This window comes from Arvicanthis niloticus, chromosome X (assembly GCF_011762505.2).
Source record: "Arvicanthis niloticus isolate mArvNil1 chromosome X, mArvNil1.pat.X, whole genome shotgun sequence".
Classification (NCBI taxonomy): Eukaryota; Metazoa; Chordata; class Mammalia; order Rodentia; family Muridae; genus Arvicanthis; species Arvicanthis niloticus.
In genome coordinates, this window is record NC_047679.1 from 64,097,770 (window position 1) to 64,112,310 (window position 14,541).

Here is a 14,541-nt window from a genome sequence, read left to right on the forward strand (position 1 = left end):
GAAACTAATATTTTTCATTAATATTTAAGAGAATTGAGACTCAGACAAATTATATTACCTAACCAATTTTTCAGCTTTTGATTCTAGAGACTACTTTGCTCTGGATGAGGACTTTCATTAAAGCATACTGTTGGCTCCCCTTACTGAACTTCTACATGTTATACCATAAGCCAACAGAGAGCAGTATTTTCTCTAAACCTTAATGTATACAACATCCCCTAAGGCGCTTTTTAAAAGAATATTTTTGAGCTCCATTCTACTTCTCAAATATCCTTATTCACTAAGGCTTCTTTTAGGGTCAAAGTATTTTCATGTTAAAAATAACTAGATGACTCTTGTGCAGGTGTCCCACTGTAGAAAAAACTCTTAAATAGAAACTATTTCTGATGAACCCTGGTATAGTTCAAGTATTTTCTTTTTTCAGCATACTCTATTACTGGAAAAAACAAGCCATATTTTTGAATAAACACAACTAGAATAAGATATATTCACTTTTTATGTGCATTTTTTAAAAAGGAAAGAATGATTTCATTTTTCTTTTTCATTACAAAGGCTAAATTTAAATATGTGAAAGCTCCACTGTCAAAAATCATTTTGTATGTGTAATAGTTTTGGCCAACCCCCAAATGAACTAAAACAATTTCACAAACATGACACACTATGTATGTTTTTCAACTTTATCATGAAAAGATATAAATTTGTTGATAATTTTTGAATTTTTATTTTATTTTTACTTATTTACTTTATGTCCTGTTCACTTCCCTTGTATGGGATACACCCTCTTATAATCCTCCCATCCCTTTCTCCTCTGAGTGGGTGGGGGTCCCTCTATGTGTCCCCCCACTCTGGTACTTCAAGTCTCCAGGCTTAGGCACTTCCTCTCTCACTAAGGCCAGACAAGCAGCCCAGCTAGAAATCCGTATTGCACATACAGGCAACAGCTTAAGAACTTCCCTGTTAGTTATATTTTCCAAGATACCTGGAAAATAGCTTGCCCACCCACTCCCACCTCCCCCACCCTGGAAGTCCCCTAGGCTAGCACATCCAGCCTTCCCAGGACCAAGGGCCTCCCCTCCCAGTGATACCCAAACAAGGCTATCCTCTGCTACATATCCATCTGGCACTATGGGTCCCCCATATGTACTCTTTGGTTGGTAGTTTAGTCCCTGGGAGCTCTAGGGGTCTAGTTGGTCGATATTGTTGTTCTTCCTATGGGGTTGTAAACTCCTTCAGATCCTTCAGTCCTTTCTCTAACTACTTCATTGGAGACCCCATGATCAGTCCAATGGTTGGCTGCAAGCATTCACCTTTATATTTGTCAGGCTCTGGCAGAGCCTCTCAGGAAACAGGTATATCAGGCTCCTGTCAGCAAGCACTTCTTGGTATCCCCAATAGTGTCTGTGTTTGGTGTCTGCATGTGGGATGGTTCTCCAGGTGAGACAGTTTATGGATATCCTTTTCTTCAGTCTCTGCTCCATACTTTTTCTCCATATTTTTTTCCTGAGTATTTTGTTCCCCCTTCTGAGAAGAACCAAAGTATCCATACTTCCTTCTTCTTGAGCTTTATGTGGTCTGTGAATTGTATCTTGGGTATTACAAGTTTTTGGGCTAATTTACACCTATCAATGAGTGCATACCATGTGTGTCCTTTTGTGATTGGGTTACTTCACTCAGGATATTTTCTAATTCCATCCATTTGCCTAAGAATTTCATGAATTCATTGTTTTAAAAAGCTGAGTAATAAATACTCCATTGTGTAAATGTACCACATTTTCTGTATGCATTCCTCTGTTGAAGGACATCTGGGTTCTTTCCAGCTTCTGGCTATTATAAATAAGGCTGCTAAGAACATAGTGGAGCCAGTGTCCTTGTTATATGTTGGAGCATCTTTTGGGTATATGCCCAGGAGTGGTAGAGTTGGGTCCTCAGGTCCAATTTTCCAAGGAACCACCAGACTGATTTCCAGAGTGGTTGTATCAGCTTACAATTCCACCAGCAATGGAAGAATGTTCCTTTTTCTCCACATCCTCGCCAGCATCTGCTGTTACCTGAGTTTTTAATTTTAGCCATTTTGACTGTTGTGAGGTGGTATCTCAGGGTTGTTTTGGTTTGCATTTTCCTAATGACTAAGGATATTGAACATTTCTTTAGGTGCTTCTCAGCTATTCAGTATTTCTCAGTTGAGAATTCTCTGTTTAGCTCTGTACCCCATTTTAAAAATAGGGTTATTTGTTCTATAGAATCTAATTTCTTGAGTTCTTTGTATATTTTGGATATTAGCCCTTATCAGATGTAGGATTGGTAAAGACCTTTTCCCAATCAGTTGGTTGTTGTTTTGTCCTATTGACAGTGTCCTTTGCCTTACAGAAGCTTTGCAATTTTATGAGGTCCCATTTGTTTATTGTTGTTCTTAGAGCATAAGCCATTGGCATTCTGTTCAGGAATTTTTAAAATACATATAATTTTAACTATTTTGCAGCAAACTCAATTACAAAGAGCCATCCTTAATAATTGAATAGTATGCAAAGTCTAATACATGTCACTTATTTTTGTCAATGATTATGCTATTAAATCCCAGTATGATTAGTCTTTATTATTTTAAAGTCAAATTATTAGTAATTTATGATAACTCAGAATTAATTGACCAAAATCTTATCTTAACATTATTTAAAAAGGGGTTAGTTCCTATAAGTAAATTGGTTTCATATAAGGAAACCTATTCTAAAGCAACTCTCCAAGTTTCAAGCTGTCAACTTCAACCCACACCCCAAATATACTTAAAACTATTTCTGAAAATCTAGTTATGCTTAAGAGATTTCATAGTGGGTAAGAATACTTACTGCTGTTGCAAAAGACCTAGATTCACTCCTCAGAACATACATAGTTGCTCATAACCATCTATAAGTCCAGTTTCAGGAAGTCAGAAACCCTCTTCTGACCTCCATGGGCACCAGGAATGCACTGGTATACATGCATATAGGCAGAAAAACCACTAATTCATATAAAATAAATATAAATGCATCTTTTCAAAAAAGCTAGTTCAGTTGGTAGAATAATTACATACTATGCACAAATCCTTGAGTTCAATCCTTGACACTCAAAACCTGGTGTAGTGGCATATACAGGTAATCCCACCTTTTAGGAGGTAGAAATACGATGATCAGAAACTTAAGAACATACTTGGGAAAGCAAGATACAGAGGTATAATAAAGTGAGTACTAATCTGAGATTTAGCTGACTTTATTTTTTATCTTGCCATTGTCCACAAGTAGCTTTGACATCTTGAACATGTTATTTACTACAATGTTTCTTATTTACCCATCTATAAAATAAAGCATTTATAGAATTTAAGGTCCCCTTCTTCTAGCAGTTTCTATGGTCTAAAATACTTACATATGAAAAAATGTATTAACACAAAAAATTAGACTATTATGTTATTTCTTGTTAATTATTCTGAAGTAATCAAAGTACAGGAATATTATCAATATTAATACTTAACTACTCAGCACAAATATTGATCTTGGCTCTACTTTCTTACTATCATACACTGTGGAAGCTTCCTTTGTGTCCCACATTTTGTAGACAACTTTAGTTTTTAACAGTATACTATAACTTTTCATCATAATTCTTCATGTGATCATCACAAATGGTAAAATGCAATTGCCATGGTTTTGTATGACTCTTCCAGTTAGTCTGTAGGAAAACTGATTATATTACTGAAACAACCAAGTAAAACACATCAAACTTAAAGAAAGGATGTCAGTAAGTGAATAATGATAGACAAATAGGTCATAATCAACTTGTAAACTATCTCTGGTGTAAGATAATAGGAAACAATGAGATCACACAAAATTTATTTGAGCATTATAATAACATTATTTTTTCTTGTTTATATTTTAATATTTCTTACTTACAAGTTTCAATCCTATAATTCTAGTTCCACAGGGATTAATAGGCTGTATTATGAAATGTGTCAACATGCCTAAGAATTTCCCTTAAAACATGTGTTTGACCATTAGGGATATTTGTACAAACTTCCTTAATAATCCATATTATTTATGCATTAATCAATCACTGATTACATTTTCTGTATTTTTACTTTATGTATTGAAAATAGATTATCATTTGCTCCATTATAAATATATGTTGCATTATACGATTTAAATTCTAGTAACATATTAAAGAATGGTATTATTAGTTGTGATCCATTGATTAATGCCTCTTGACAAAGCATTTTAAAATGGTATATGTTCATAACTAACATACACTGGATGTTCTGACCACAATCTTGATATCTCAACTGAATAACCTACATCTAAGAGCATTTTAGTCTAAATATTTCTGTCTTATGACCGTAGAAAAGGATTTTAAATATTTAATTATTTCCGTCAATAGGTAAAGTAGTTAAAATATTCATAGAGCAATAGAAATACACATATAGCACTTATTTGCAGTAGTTAATAGGAGTTGAGTTCACTGCAACTCATAGAAATGTTTAATACATAGATGTATGTAAACTAACTTCTAAGGAAATGAGTGTTAAAATAATTTTGTTGCCTAATCTGACAGAGAGTTGATTGCCAGGGAAAAGGGATACCCAGAGAAGGTCCCTCCTCCCAGAAGAGAAGGTTTGGGGGATGGGAGGATCTCTGTGAGGGGGAACCAGAAGGGAGAGCAGCATTTGGGATATAAATGAATAAATGAATGAAGAAAGAAAGAAAGAAAGAAAGAAAGAAAGAAAGAAAGAAAGAAAGAAAGAAAGAAAGAAAGAAAGAAAGTAAGTTTCAAAAAGAACATTCCATAATAAAACATAATACTTAGTATGCTATTCAAAAATAATGTTGTACATAACTTTTTCCTTTTTAATTCAGCTCAGAATGGCATATGTAACACCACTTGTAATGACCAACTTTTGCTTAATATCTTTTTTAAAGAGTACTTTATAGCACTGATAATTCAGACTTTCAGAATCAGAATGGCAGGGTTTCAATTCCACTTTGATCACTTAACTTTCTTGCTACCATGAACAAGTTAGTTAATCACTCTGTTTCAATTTGCTTTCCTACAGCATGAGTATAATAACAGTATCTACTTAATAGAAATGCTATTAGGATTGAATGAGTCACCATGTACAAAGCACTTGAGTAGCAGTCAATAAATTCTGGCTATATATTATCTAGTCTCTATTTCACCATGTTGGGATATTGATTGGCTTGATCTCATGCAAGTGATATGCTTTCAGTCTCAACTACTCTTGAGTTTGTGTGCTCTCATGGCCAGCAATACCATTTTGATAAAAGAAATCCATTCCATCTAGTTCCTACAATCTTTTCATCTCCTCTTCTATGATGATTCCTAAGCCTTCAGGGGAGATAGATATAGATGCCCCACATAGAGCCTAGCAGTCCACAGTATCTCATCCTCTGCATGTTAACTACTAATGGATTCCTGTACCAATTGCCAACTACTACTAAGGAAGTTTCTCTAAAGAAAGTTGAGAGATACACTAATATATGGGTATAAAGTTAAGAACTTAGAGGACAGTTTATATTATATCGACTTATCAGAATAATAGGACACGTTTCTTCCCTAGGGCCTATAACCTAGGTACCTATAGATTTTTGTCCCAGTTAATGGTATCAGGCATGAGTTCCATTTTGTGGAGTAAGCTTTAAATTCAATCAGAGAGTGACTATTATTTCTATACACTTGCACTGGTACACAGGTGTGTGTATCTCACCAGGGTTATGTTGCTTACAGGGTTCATAGCTTGTTAAGACCTTTGGTGATTTTTCTCTCCCAGTAGCATGCATAGAACCTTCAAGAACTGTGAAAGATAGTATAAAACTTCTGGGGTAGTCTGAACTAGATTTTTCGATGTCCTATGACTCAGGTGTGGGGTGCCTTCAGTAATAAGATCATACGGAAAAGTTATGGAGTATAGCCAAGAGCAATGTAATAGTGTGTAATTTGGTAGAGGAGATTTATGGACCCCACTGACAAACACATTGAAAAAAGGTAACCAATAACTGGCATTGGAGTTTCCTTTTTTAATAACCTATGCCCCTCCCCTATGAGAGGGAATTTCCATTTAAACTCATCTTATGTGTATACGTGTATATATTGTAGGAAATGTCTATAGTAGTTGATTTCTCTATGGCATTGTCAAAGGTCTGTAGTGCTAGTTATTCTTTCCACACTCCTTGTCTATCCTGCATTCTTATCTGCTACCTAGATCCATTTGTGTTCCATTATTTTTATTTCTCCCTTCATACTACCTGGAGTTCCAATAGAAACTAATACTTGAGCAGAACAATATTCAAGTTAGTAAACAAGTAACAAAGAGTCCCTTTTTCATGATGTCTACTCTGTACTTGCTTCTCTTTCATCAGCTATCATAAAGCAGCTATAATTTACAAAACTGCCAGCAATTCTTCCCATACAATGCTTTCAAAACTGTAGCCATCAATAAATATTAGCGGCAGAATTGTTGTACCAATACAATCCAGATGAGAAAACTCAATATATATTATAATCCTTCCCATTCTTCATAGAATATAGTCACCAAAATTTTGTCATGTTTTATGTCTTCATAAGTGTGTTATTGATTAAACCAATAGCTTTGTTGTTTCTTCTTGAAGTCAATTTAGAGCTTTTGCATTTAAAATATATTTACCGAATTTTACTTATATATAAGATATGTTCTTAATTTAGAAACAAAAGTTTATAAAGAAAATTTACTGAAAAAGCATCAATTTCCTCTTGGCTGACCTGTGCTTCATTATTACTCTCTCCAGCAAGTGTTTGCCCAAAGGCCATACGTGACTTTTTTTCCACACTTCCATTTCTCTTTTGAGAATATGAACAAATATGTACATGTTCTTATAGAAAACTCTGCTTTGAAAAGGGTTGTTTAAAATTCTTGAAAAAGAAGTTGTAACATAGCTGATTTTATATTTAAAAATTTTTTAATTCATTCCTGAACAGGTGCCAAGTTCTTAATAGCTGTTTTCTGTCTGAAACTTTGTATGATTTCTTTACAGAAAGAAAAGATATATAATGTTATTTATCTTATATTTACTTTCAAATTTGATTGAAATTGAAACAAATTGTATAAATAATCTCAAATCTATGCATTTTGGAATTCGACATTAATTTGGATTCAGACAATCTTGGGAATCTTAACATGTCTACCAAGTTTCTTAATTTTAATATCTGAAGAACTAACACTTTGTTTTCTTTTTGTCTTCTTCAGTTGTCTGGTAACTATGATGGTGGTTCAAGAGCTGAGGGGGGATCTTTGGCAGTACCTATGAGAGAAATTACTAGATCTTCTGAAGTACCTGTTTGGAGATCAGCAGAAGCACTTACTTGGGGACCTGAAGGAGGAAGACCTGTCCAGTTTGGAAGAGGCTATGCCGTAAATCCTGCTAAAGATCTTGCTGTGAGGCCTGAGCAAGGACTCACAATGATTCCTGCAAGAGGCCGTTCTCTGAGCCCTGCAAGAGGATACTCTGAGAGATATGGTAGAGAACGTGCCATGAGTCTTGCAAGAGGATACACTGAGAGACAAGCAAGGCCAAGAACCCTGAGTCCTTTCAGTACACATGCTGTGAGTTCTCCACAGGAAATTGCTCTGCAAGCAGTGCGAAGACCTCCCGTGAGACGTGAAGAAGAATTTCTTCTGGGAGCTGCAGTGGGACTTATGGTAAAACCAGCAGAAGGATATGATGAAGAAACTTCTCAATTTGTCAGACCATATACCCAGTAAGTTTTTATCACATGGCTTTACAATAACCTGCCCAGTATATATTATATCTCTAAAGTAAAATTGGATTTTTCATATGCATAAGTGTATAACTATAAGTATAAAGATACATTATATAGGAGAATTTTTTAAGAATTTAAAGTAAGGAATTCAGTAAAAAGAAATAGTTCACTGGAAAACTGTTGTTTACTTTCATCTCTCTTTTATTTGAGAATAATTTATAAAGTAAAAGAAAAAAAAACACTGTATTAGATATTTCCAGAAAGTGACAAAACATTTGAAAAAAGATAAATCTACCTTTTAGAAATATAGTAATTTTTATATATCCCCACAAACAATAAGCAATAAAATAATTTTAATGTCTTTTAATATTAAAAAAGCAACAATGATCATACATAAAATGAAAATACAATGGTGGAGAAAATTTTACAGTTACTTGAAATTATGATGGCAAGTTATCTTCTACTTTATAATCACTTGGACAATATTATATAGCTTCAAGATTCACCCAGACTATCAAGTGTCTCTACGTGTTTTGTTTGTTTTCCTCCATATAGAATATTCTATATATAGGGTACTAAATTGTATAACATAAATCAGTGTGTGTTTGACTACTTTAAAATCAATGTTTCATTCATAGTTTTCTTACTTGAAGAAAATAGTTGGTATCAAGTGCCACATGCCAAGACAGTTTTCTAAATAATCTAGCTCTAAAAGCTTTGATTTTTTCCTCTCAGGCTTTATGCTTATTGTTAGTTTTTAGTATGTACTTTACTGAATAGTTATCTATTTAAATAAACTAATACTTTGGAATATCAGTTATACCTACTTTAGAACTAGAAAATATATTCTGAATGCAAAGCATTTATTCCTTCATGAGTATAGTAATAGAAGATCCTTCCAGCTTGCGGAAGTCATTTTTTCATGCTGCGTTGACTAAAAATTATTTTTAGCAAAGTTAATTTTTTGTGCTTTTGGTTTTTTTGCACATCTTTAATTAAAATGTAATTACATCAACTTTTCCTTTCTCTTTCCTCACTCCAGCCCCTTTCAAATCTCCTTCATACTATTCTTTCTATGAGTTATATGTTGATAGCATCTTCTATGTATGTGTGTGCATTTGCACACAAATAATAAAAATACAATTTGCTAAATCCGTTTTTATGGCATATGTGTATATGGTTTTGGGGATGACCAGCTTGGATTGGACAACCAATTAGAGACTCATCCCCAGGATAGGCTTCTTTTTCATCTCTCATCAGTCATCACTTGCTTATAGTTCCTTATCCAGGTGTATGATTCTGAAACTTTTTGCCTTGTAAACATGCTAATTGATGCAATGTGAATATTTAACTGTTGGTGGAATTATATATTCAAAGCAAATGGCTGGAGGAAATCCGCTTTTCAGTATAGTCAATTCAGAAATATTGACTTACCCTTTTCTTCAGGACTTCATGAACATTAATTAACTAAAACCTCACAAACTTTGACATTTTGGATTAAATAATAGGTATTCACTATGTTAAAGCTAAATAGCCTGTGATTGACAAAGCTTAGAGTCTTTTTTCAACATCTTTTATCTTTATTATTATTCAATTAAAATATAATTACATCATTTTCTTCCCTAATCTTCCTTCTGTACCTTCTTATGCACCGCTTTTTACTTTTACTCAAATTAGTACCCTGTATTTTTTTAATTGTTCACACACACATATTCCTACAAAACACAGACACACACAAATATACCTATACCATATATGCATAATATACATATACATGTTCATGTACTGCCCAAGTCCCACAGGGCATTGAACTGCAATCAGAAGAACCTGGAAGAGAAAACTGGAGGACAGGGGACACAGAATGAGTGGCTTGTCTATAGTCTGATCAAATCACTGATTATAATTTTTTCACACAGGGGTTATAAACACATAGAGGCAGGATGTGAGGAAGAGGTGACGCAGGAGTGTAGGTGTTCTCAGGGGGAGTACAGATATCTTCCAGAACAGGGTATTGACTGGGTGAAGGTTCAGGGAACAGGTCACTATGACTCTCTCTATGAATCATTTGTTTCTATCTAAGCTGGTACCCTCCACCAAGGCCACCTATCCACAAGACCCATGACTACTATCCAGACTGGTAAATTTCCACCAAGGCTGCCTGTTTACAAGATCTTATAGCCATCTGTTCAGTGTTTTTCCACAAAGACCAAGACTTTGTGTTAGCAGGCATGTATGTCAGGCCTATTGCTGATTTTAGGTCTTCACTGTATAAGCGAGGCTACCCCTGACAATATACTTGAGCCTACACACACACACACACACACACACACACACACACACACACACCAGCTGATTTATCCACATAATATTACTTTATATATATACATATATATATACATATATATATATATTTATATATATATATATATATGTATTTTTAAAACTTCACCATTTGTTACTGAATAGCCAATTAGTGTGCTCTCCTAGAGTTTTTGCCACTCTCAGAATTCCTAAGCTTCCTGAAGCTCCCATTTTCTTTAGTATGTCTATTATTGTCCTTGTTCAACTCTTGTTTAGAGAGTGATGATGGTGAGACTCTATGGGTGTAGATTCTGACATTACACAGTCTCACAGCAAAATCCCTGATCCTGTCCCTCTTTTAGAATTTTTCCATGCCCTTTTCTGTAGTGTTTCTTGAGTCTTAGGTGCAAGAGTGTATTAGTCCTGGGCTCGGCAACTGTATTCTCATTGGTTGTGATTTTCTGTAATGGTTTCTATCTGTTGTAAAGAGATAGTTCCTTGATAAAGGATGAAGACCACACCTTCTTGTGATTATAAGAAAAATATTTAGAATGTATTAAGAGTTAGTGTTCTTTTAGGAAGATGGTAGTTGTAGGCTGTCCTCAAAAATCCATGAATTCATCAACACCAAATATTTAACCAGATTTCTAGTACCAGGCGTAACTTTGCTCCTGTTATGCCAGCCTTATGTATAAATCTCCTCTTAAAGCAAAAGGTATATGTCATCATACTGCTATTCTTATTCACAAGTCAGCTGAGGTAAAATGTGTTCAATTCTGCTCCACATTATTAGTAACATTGTAAGACACATGCTGATGAAATTATAACATTCTCATGGCTGATACTAGGAACATAAACCAAGCTACACTGTATGTTTATAGGTTTTGCTCAGAATTCTACCCACTTTTCACTAACCAAAGAAAATAATATGACCAAACCTAACAAGCCAAAAACAGAAGACAGGAGTACTTGCTAAATCATAGATTCTGCCACACTGGGCAACCTTAATTCAATAGTATCTATACATTAACTATAAATACAACTTGATTTTCTCTTTTCTTTATGACATTGTTCTATGTCATGCCTGGATAATAGCACTGCAAAAATTTTCTTTAAAATGATATCAAAATATGCTTTTAGATATAAATAACAATTTTGTTACTTTTTCAAATCTAAGGAAGTTCTTGGTAAATACTATTGACTAAGTATATGCCAATGATTAAACATCTGTGAAACAATATCAAATATCTACAGCAATTGGTATGCATTTCAGTGGCCATTTCTAAATTTTCTTACATTGATCCATTGACTATATTTAGTAAGTTCATTGCTTGATTAATTTTACTTATATATAATATATAAGCTTTGATTCATTATAAGTCATCTTAGAAACAAGTTCAAATGCATATATTTATAGTAATTTCAATATACTCACATATATTTATGTTTATTTTGTGTAAAATCAATTTTAATAAATATATATATGATCAAGAACTATAAGATATTCCAATATCATATAAACAATAAAATGTGTTAGTTCTCATATATGTGTATACATATATAGGTACATATATGCATATACATACATGTATATTTACTAACTTTTAAAGGCACTGGAATTTTCTCTATATATTTTTTTCTAACTTGGTTTATTAGAAATTGACCATGAAGCTGTTTCTAGAATTATTTACAAGTTCTTGTTGGTCTTGTAAATACTGCATAATATTTTTCTATTGCCACTTGAAGATTTAGTAGAAAACAAAGGGTTAAATGATACCATAAGAATATTCACTTTTAAACTTACATGTACCATTTCATTGCTTATTTCTGAATTCCTTTTAGTGTGATTTTAAAATCTGCTTATTTCTTTTCTTTAGGACTATTTCTGATGATGAGGAGGAGGAGGAAGAAGATGAGGAGGAAGAAGAAAATGAAAGTGGATCCTCACTCCTAATGGTAAAATTACTCAAATATCAGTACTGTTTGAAAGTTTTGTTTCTCTGATAACACTGAAGTCATCCTTTCATGTTGATTTATATAGATTGATTTTATCTGTTTTGTTTGATGCAAACTATTAAATGTATAAAATATAACTATATGCATATAATAAATAATTTTGGAAGAATGCAATGTTATTGTCAATAGGCAAGAGGAATAGAAACAGTTTTACTATTTACAACTCATACTTCTATTTTGTTTGAATATTTTGCATAATATTTAATATTAAAGGTCCTTTTAGTACCTTTATAATTTAAAACTAAACAAGTATCTTGTGAAATGAATATTTGGAAACATGTATGTCATAAGCTCTGAGAATGCAATGACCCAATCATATTTCTTTTACTTTCCTAAGGAGAAACATAGTGCTACAGATAAATCTTAGAGTCACAAAGTATGGCTAGACAACAGCAACCTGGGTTTCCTTTATTTGCTTATACATTTATTCATTGAGTATTTTATAATACAAAAACTCACAAATTAGCATACACAATATAATAAATTAGAAAAATCACAAAATCCCTACTACAAAGGTGGCTGGCACAGTATGAGGAAACTTATTTTCTCATACTTCAGTTGCTCATTGTAATTCCATGTAAGTTTCTTTGAACTATCATAAACTTATCAAAAATAATAAACTATCAGAAAAATCAGTAATGAGTATAAATATAAAATATCAAAATAACTAATAATAAGTTCATCCCACTGTGTATTGAAAACAATATAACATGAAATTAAGGTTAATTCTAGAAATTCAAGGAGAATTTAATAGAAAGGGCGATATTGATACAATCACTTAAAATTATTTTTTAAACTTTCCTCCACATGTAAGATGGTTCTTGATAATATCCATCCCCTTCTACCCTCCTCTAGCTCCCCCTGGAACCTCTCCAAAATGACTCTCTATTCTTCCCCTCTAGTTAACTCTTCCCCAACTTTCCCAACATATTCCCACTTCCCTCCCAAGTTCATGGCTTTGTTTGTCTATTTATTATTGTTGTTAATTTATAAATGACTAAATCCATTTATGATTCCTACATGTGCATAAGTGTAGGGTCATCCACTTATTCTTGGAGTACCTACCAATGGCTCCCCCACCCTCTCATACACAATGAAAAGCGATACTACCTTATTTAGCAGCTTTCAATTGACTTTAGTTAATCAGCTAAGGATAAGGCATCAAGAGCCCCTCTCAACTCCAAGCTGGAATAGTAAATTCACTTGAGATATTGTGTAGGTCTTGTGTAATTGGCACAGCTGCTGTGAGTTTACATGTGCAGCAGCCATGTCATGTCCATAGGTCAGCCTTTCACATCAGTACTGCCCATCCTACAGCTCTCCCATTCTAATTAATCTCCCTTCTACAATAAAATAAGTAGCAATTCCTATTATAGTAAGATACTTTTGTACTTTTAAAGTTTTAGAGCATTTCTGTATTACATCTATATGTTTAAATAAAGATGAAGTATTATCATTACCTGATCAAGTGAAGATAGGAAATTATTATAGCCATTTAAGTTGATGGAGTAGTTAATTTGCATGTTCTTTTCTTTGTAGAACTTTATAAGTTGTTTGATGAAGGCAAAAGCCCAAAACTGGATTGACTGTAAGTTTCTTTTTGTTGGCTTTGTTCTCTTCTGTTCTTATAAATGTGTTTCTCTCAATTGCTGCTTATATTGAAGAGCTAAAACATAATGTCACCACTGAAATTCTCAGAGTTTTTATAGAACACTTTTGTTATAGGTCTTTTTAAATAATAGTAGTGTGAACAGATCATTTTATTAATGTATGCATGCTATGTGGAAATATCCTAATAGCTATGGTTTGTCCAAAGGAATAGAAACACATGTATTCTAAGAATTATTCCTGACTCAAATTTTACTGACTGTACAAATTTTCCTTTTGTCAGTCTTTCTATAAACTAACTGTTTCATATATGAAACTGTATGTTATCCATTGAAGGATTTCTTTTCATGATCTTTTACTTTTTATCTTTCATAAAATTCATGAAATGTTAAACCTACTTTGTTTACCCTTTGTTAAAGAGGGATGATATCTTTCACAAATATGTTTATTTAATTTTTTAACAAAACTGAACTATGTGCAAGGAATACTAGGGCTTTAGATACTCTGTTAAACTGTCTTCTTAGGGAATGAGCTCTAAGAAATAGATGACCATAAGAAAAATGTGCAACTTTCTGTAGCTTTGGGGAAAGACCTATACTTTTTGACATAAACTATTCAAATAAAGTAACCTAATATGAGCACATATTCAACTTAATCCTGCTGAAAAATTGTTCTTGTTAGTAGAAGCCCAAGAAAAGAGTAAATTGGTAAGTAATTTTTACAGGCTGCACTCTAGAGTAATAAACTTACAGTAACATGTAAGACACTTGTAATTAATATAATATGAACATATTTAAAATTTGAATAATAACATAGGCTTGTTTTGACCTTCTTCAAAGCAGTGGG

The 14,541-nt window shown here is 33.3% G+C and overlaps 1 protein-coding gene across 1 annotated transcript in view; it reads left to right on the forward strand.

Annotated features, from left to right (window-relative positions):
• LOC117694996 (uncharacterized) overlaps positions 1–14,541 on the forward strand; it is a 352,556-nt gene that overhangs the window by 275,893 nt on the left and 62,122 nt on the right. Inside the window, 3 exon segments of the mRNA XM_076918452.1 lie at positions 7,256–7,767; positions 11,949–12,027; positions 13,627–13,675. Coding sequence (XP_076774567.1) covers positions 7,256–7,767; positions 11,949–12,027; positions 13,627–13,675 — 640 coding nt within the window.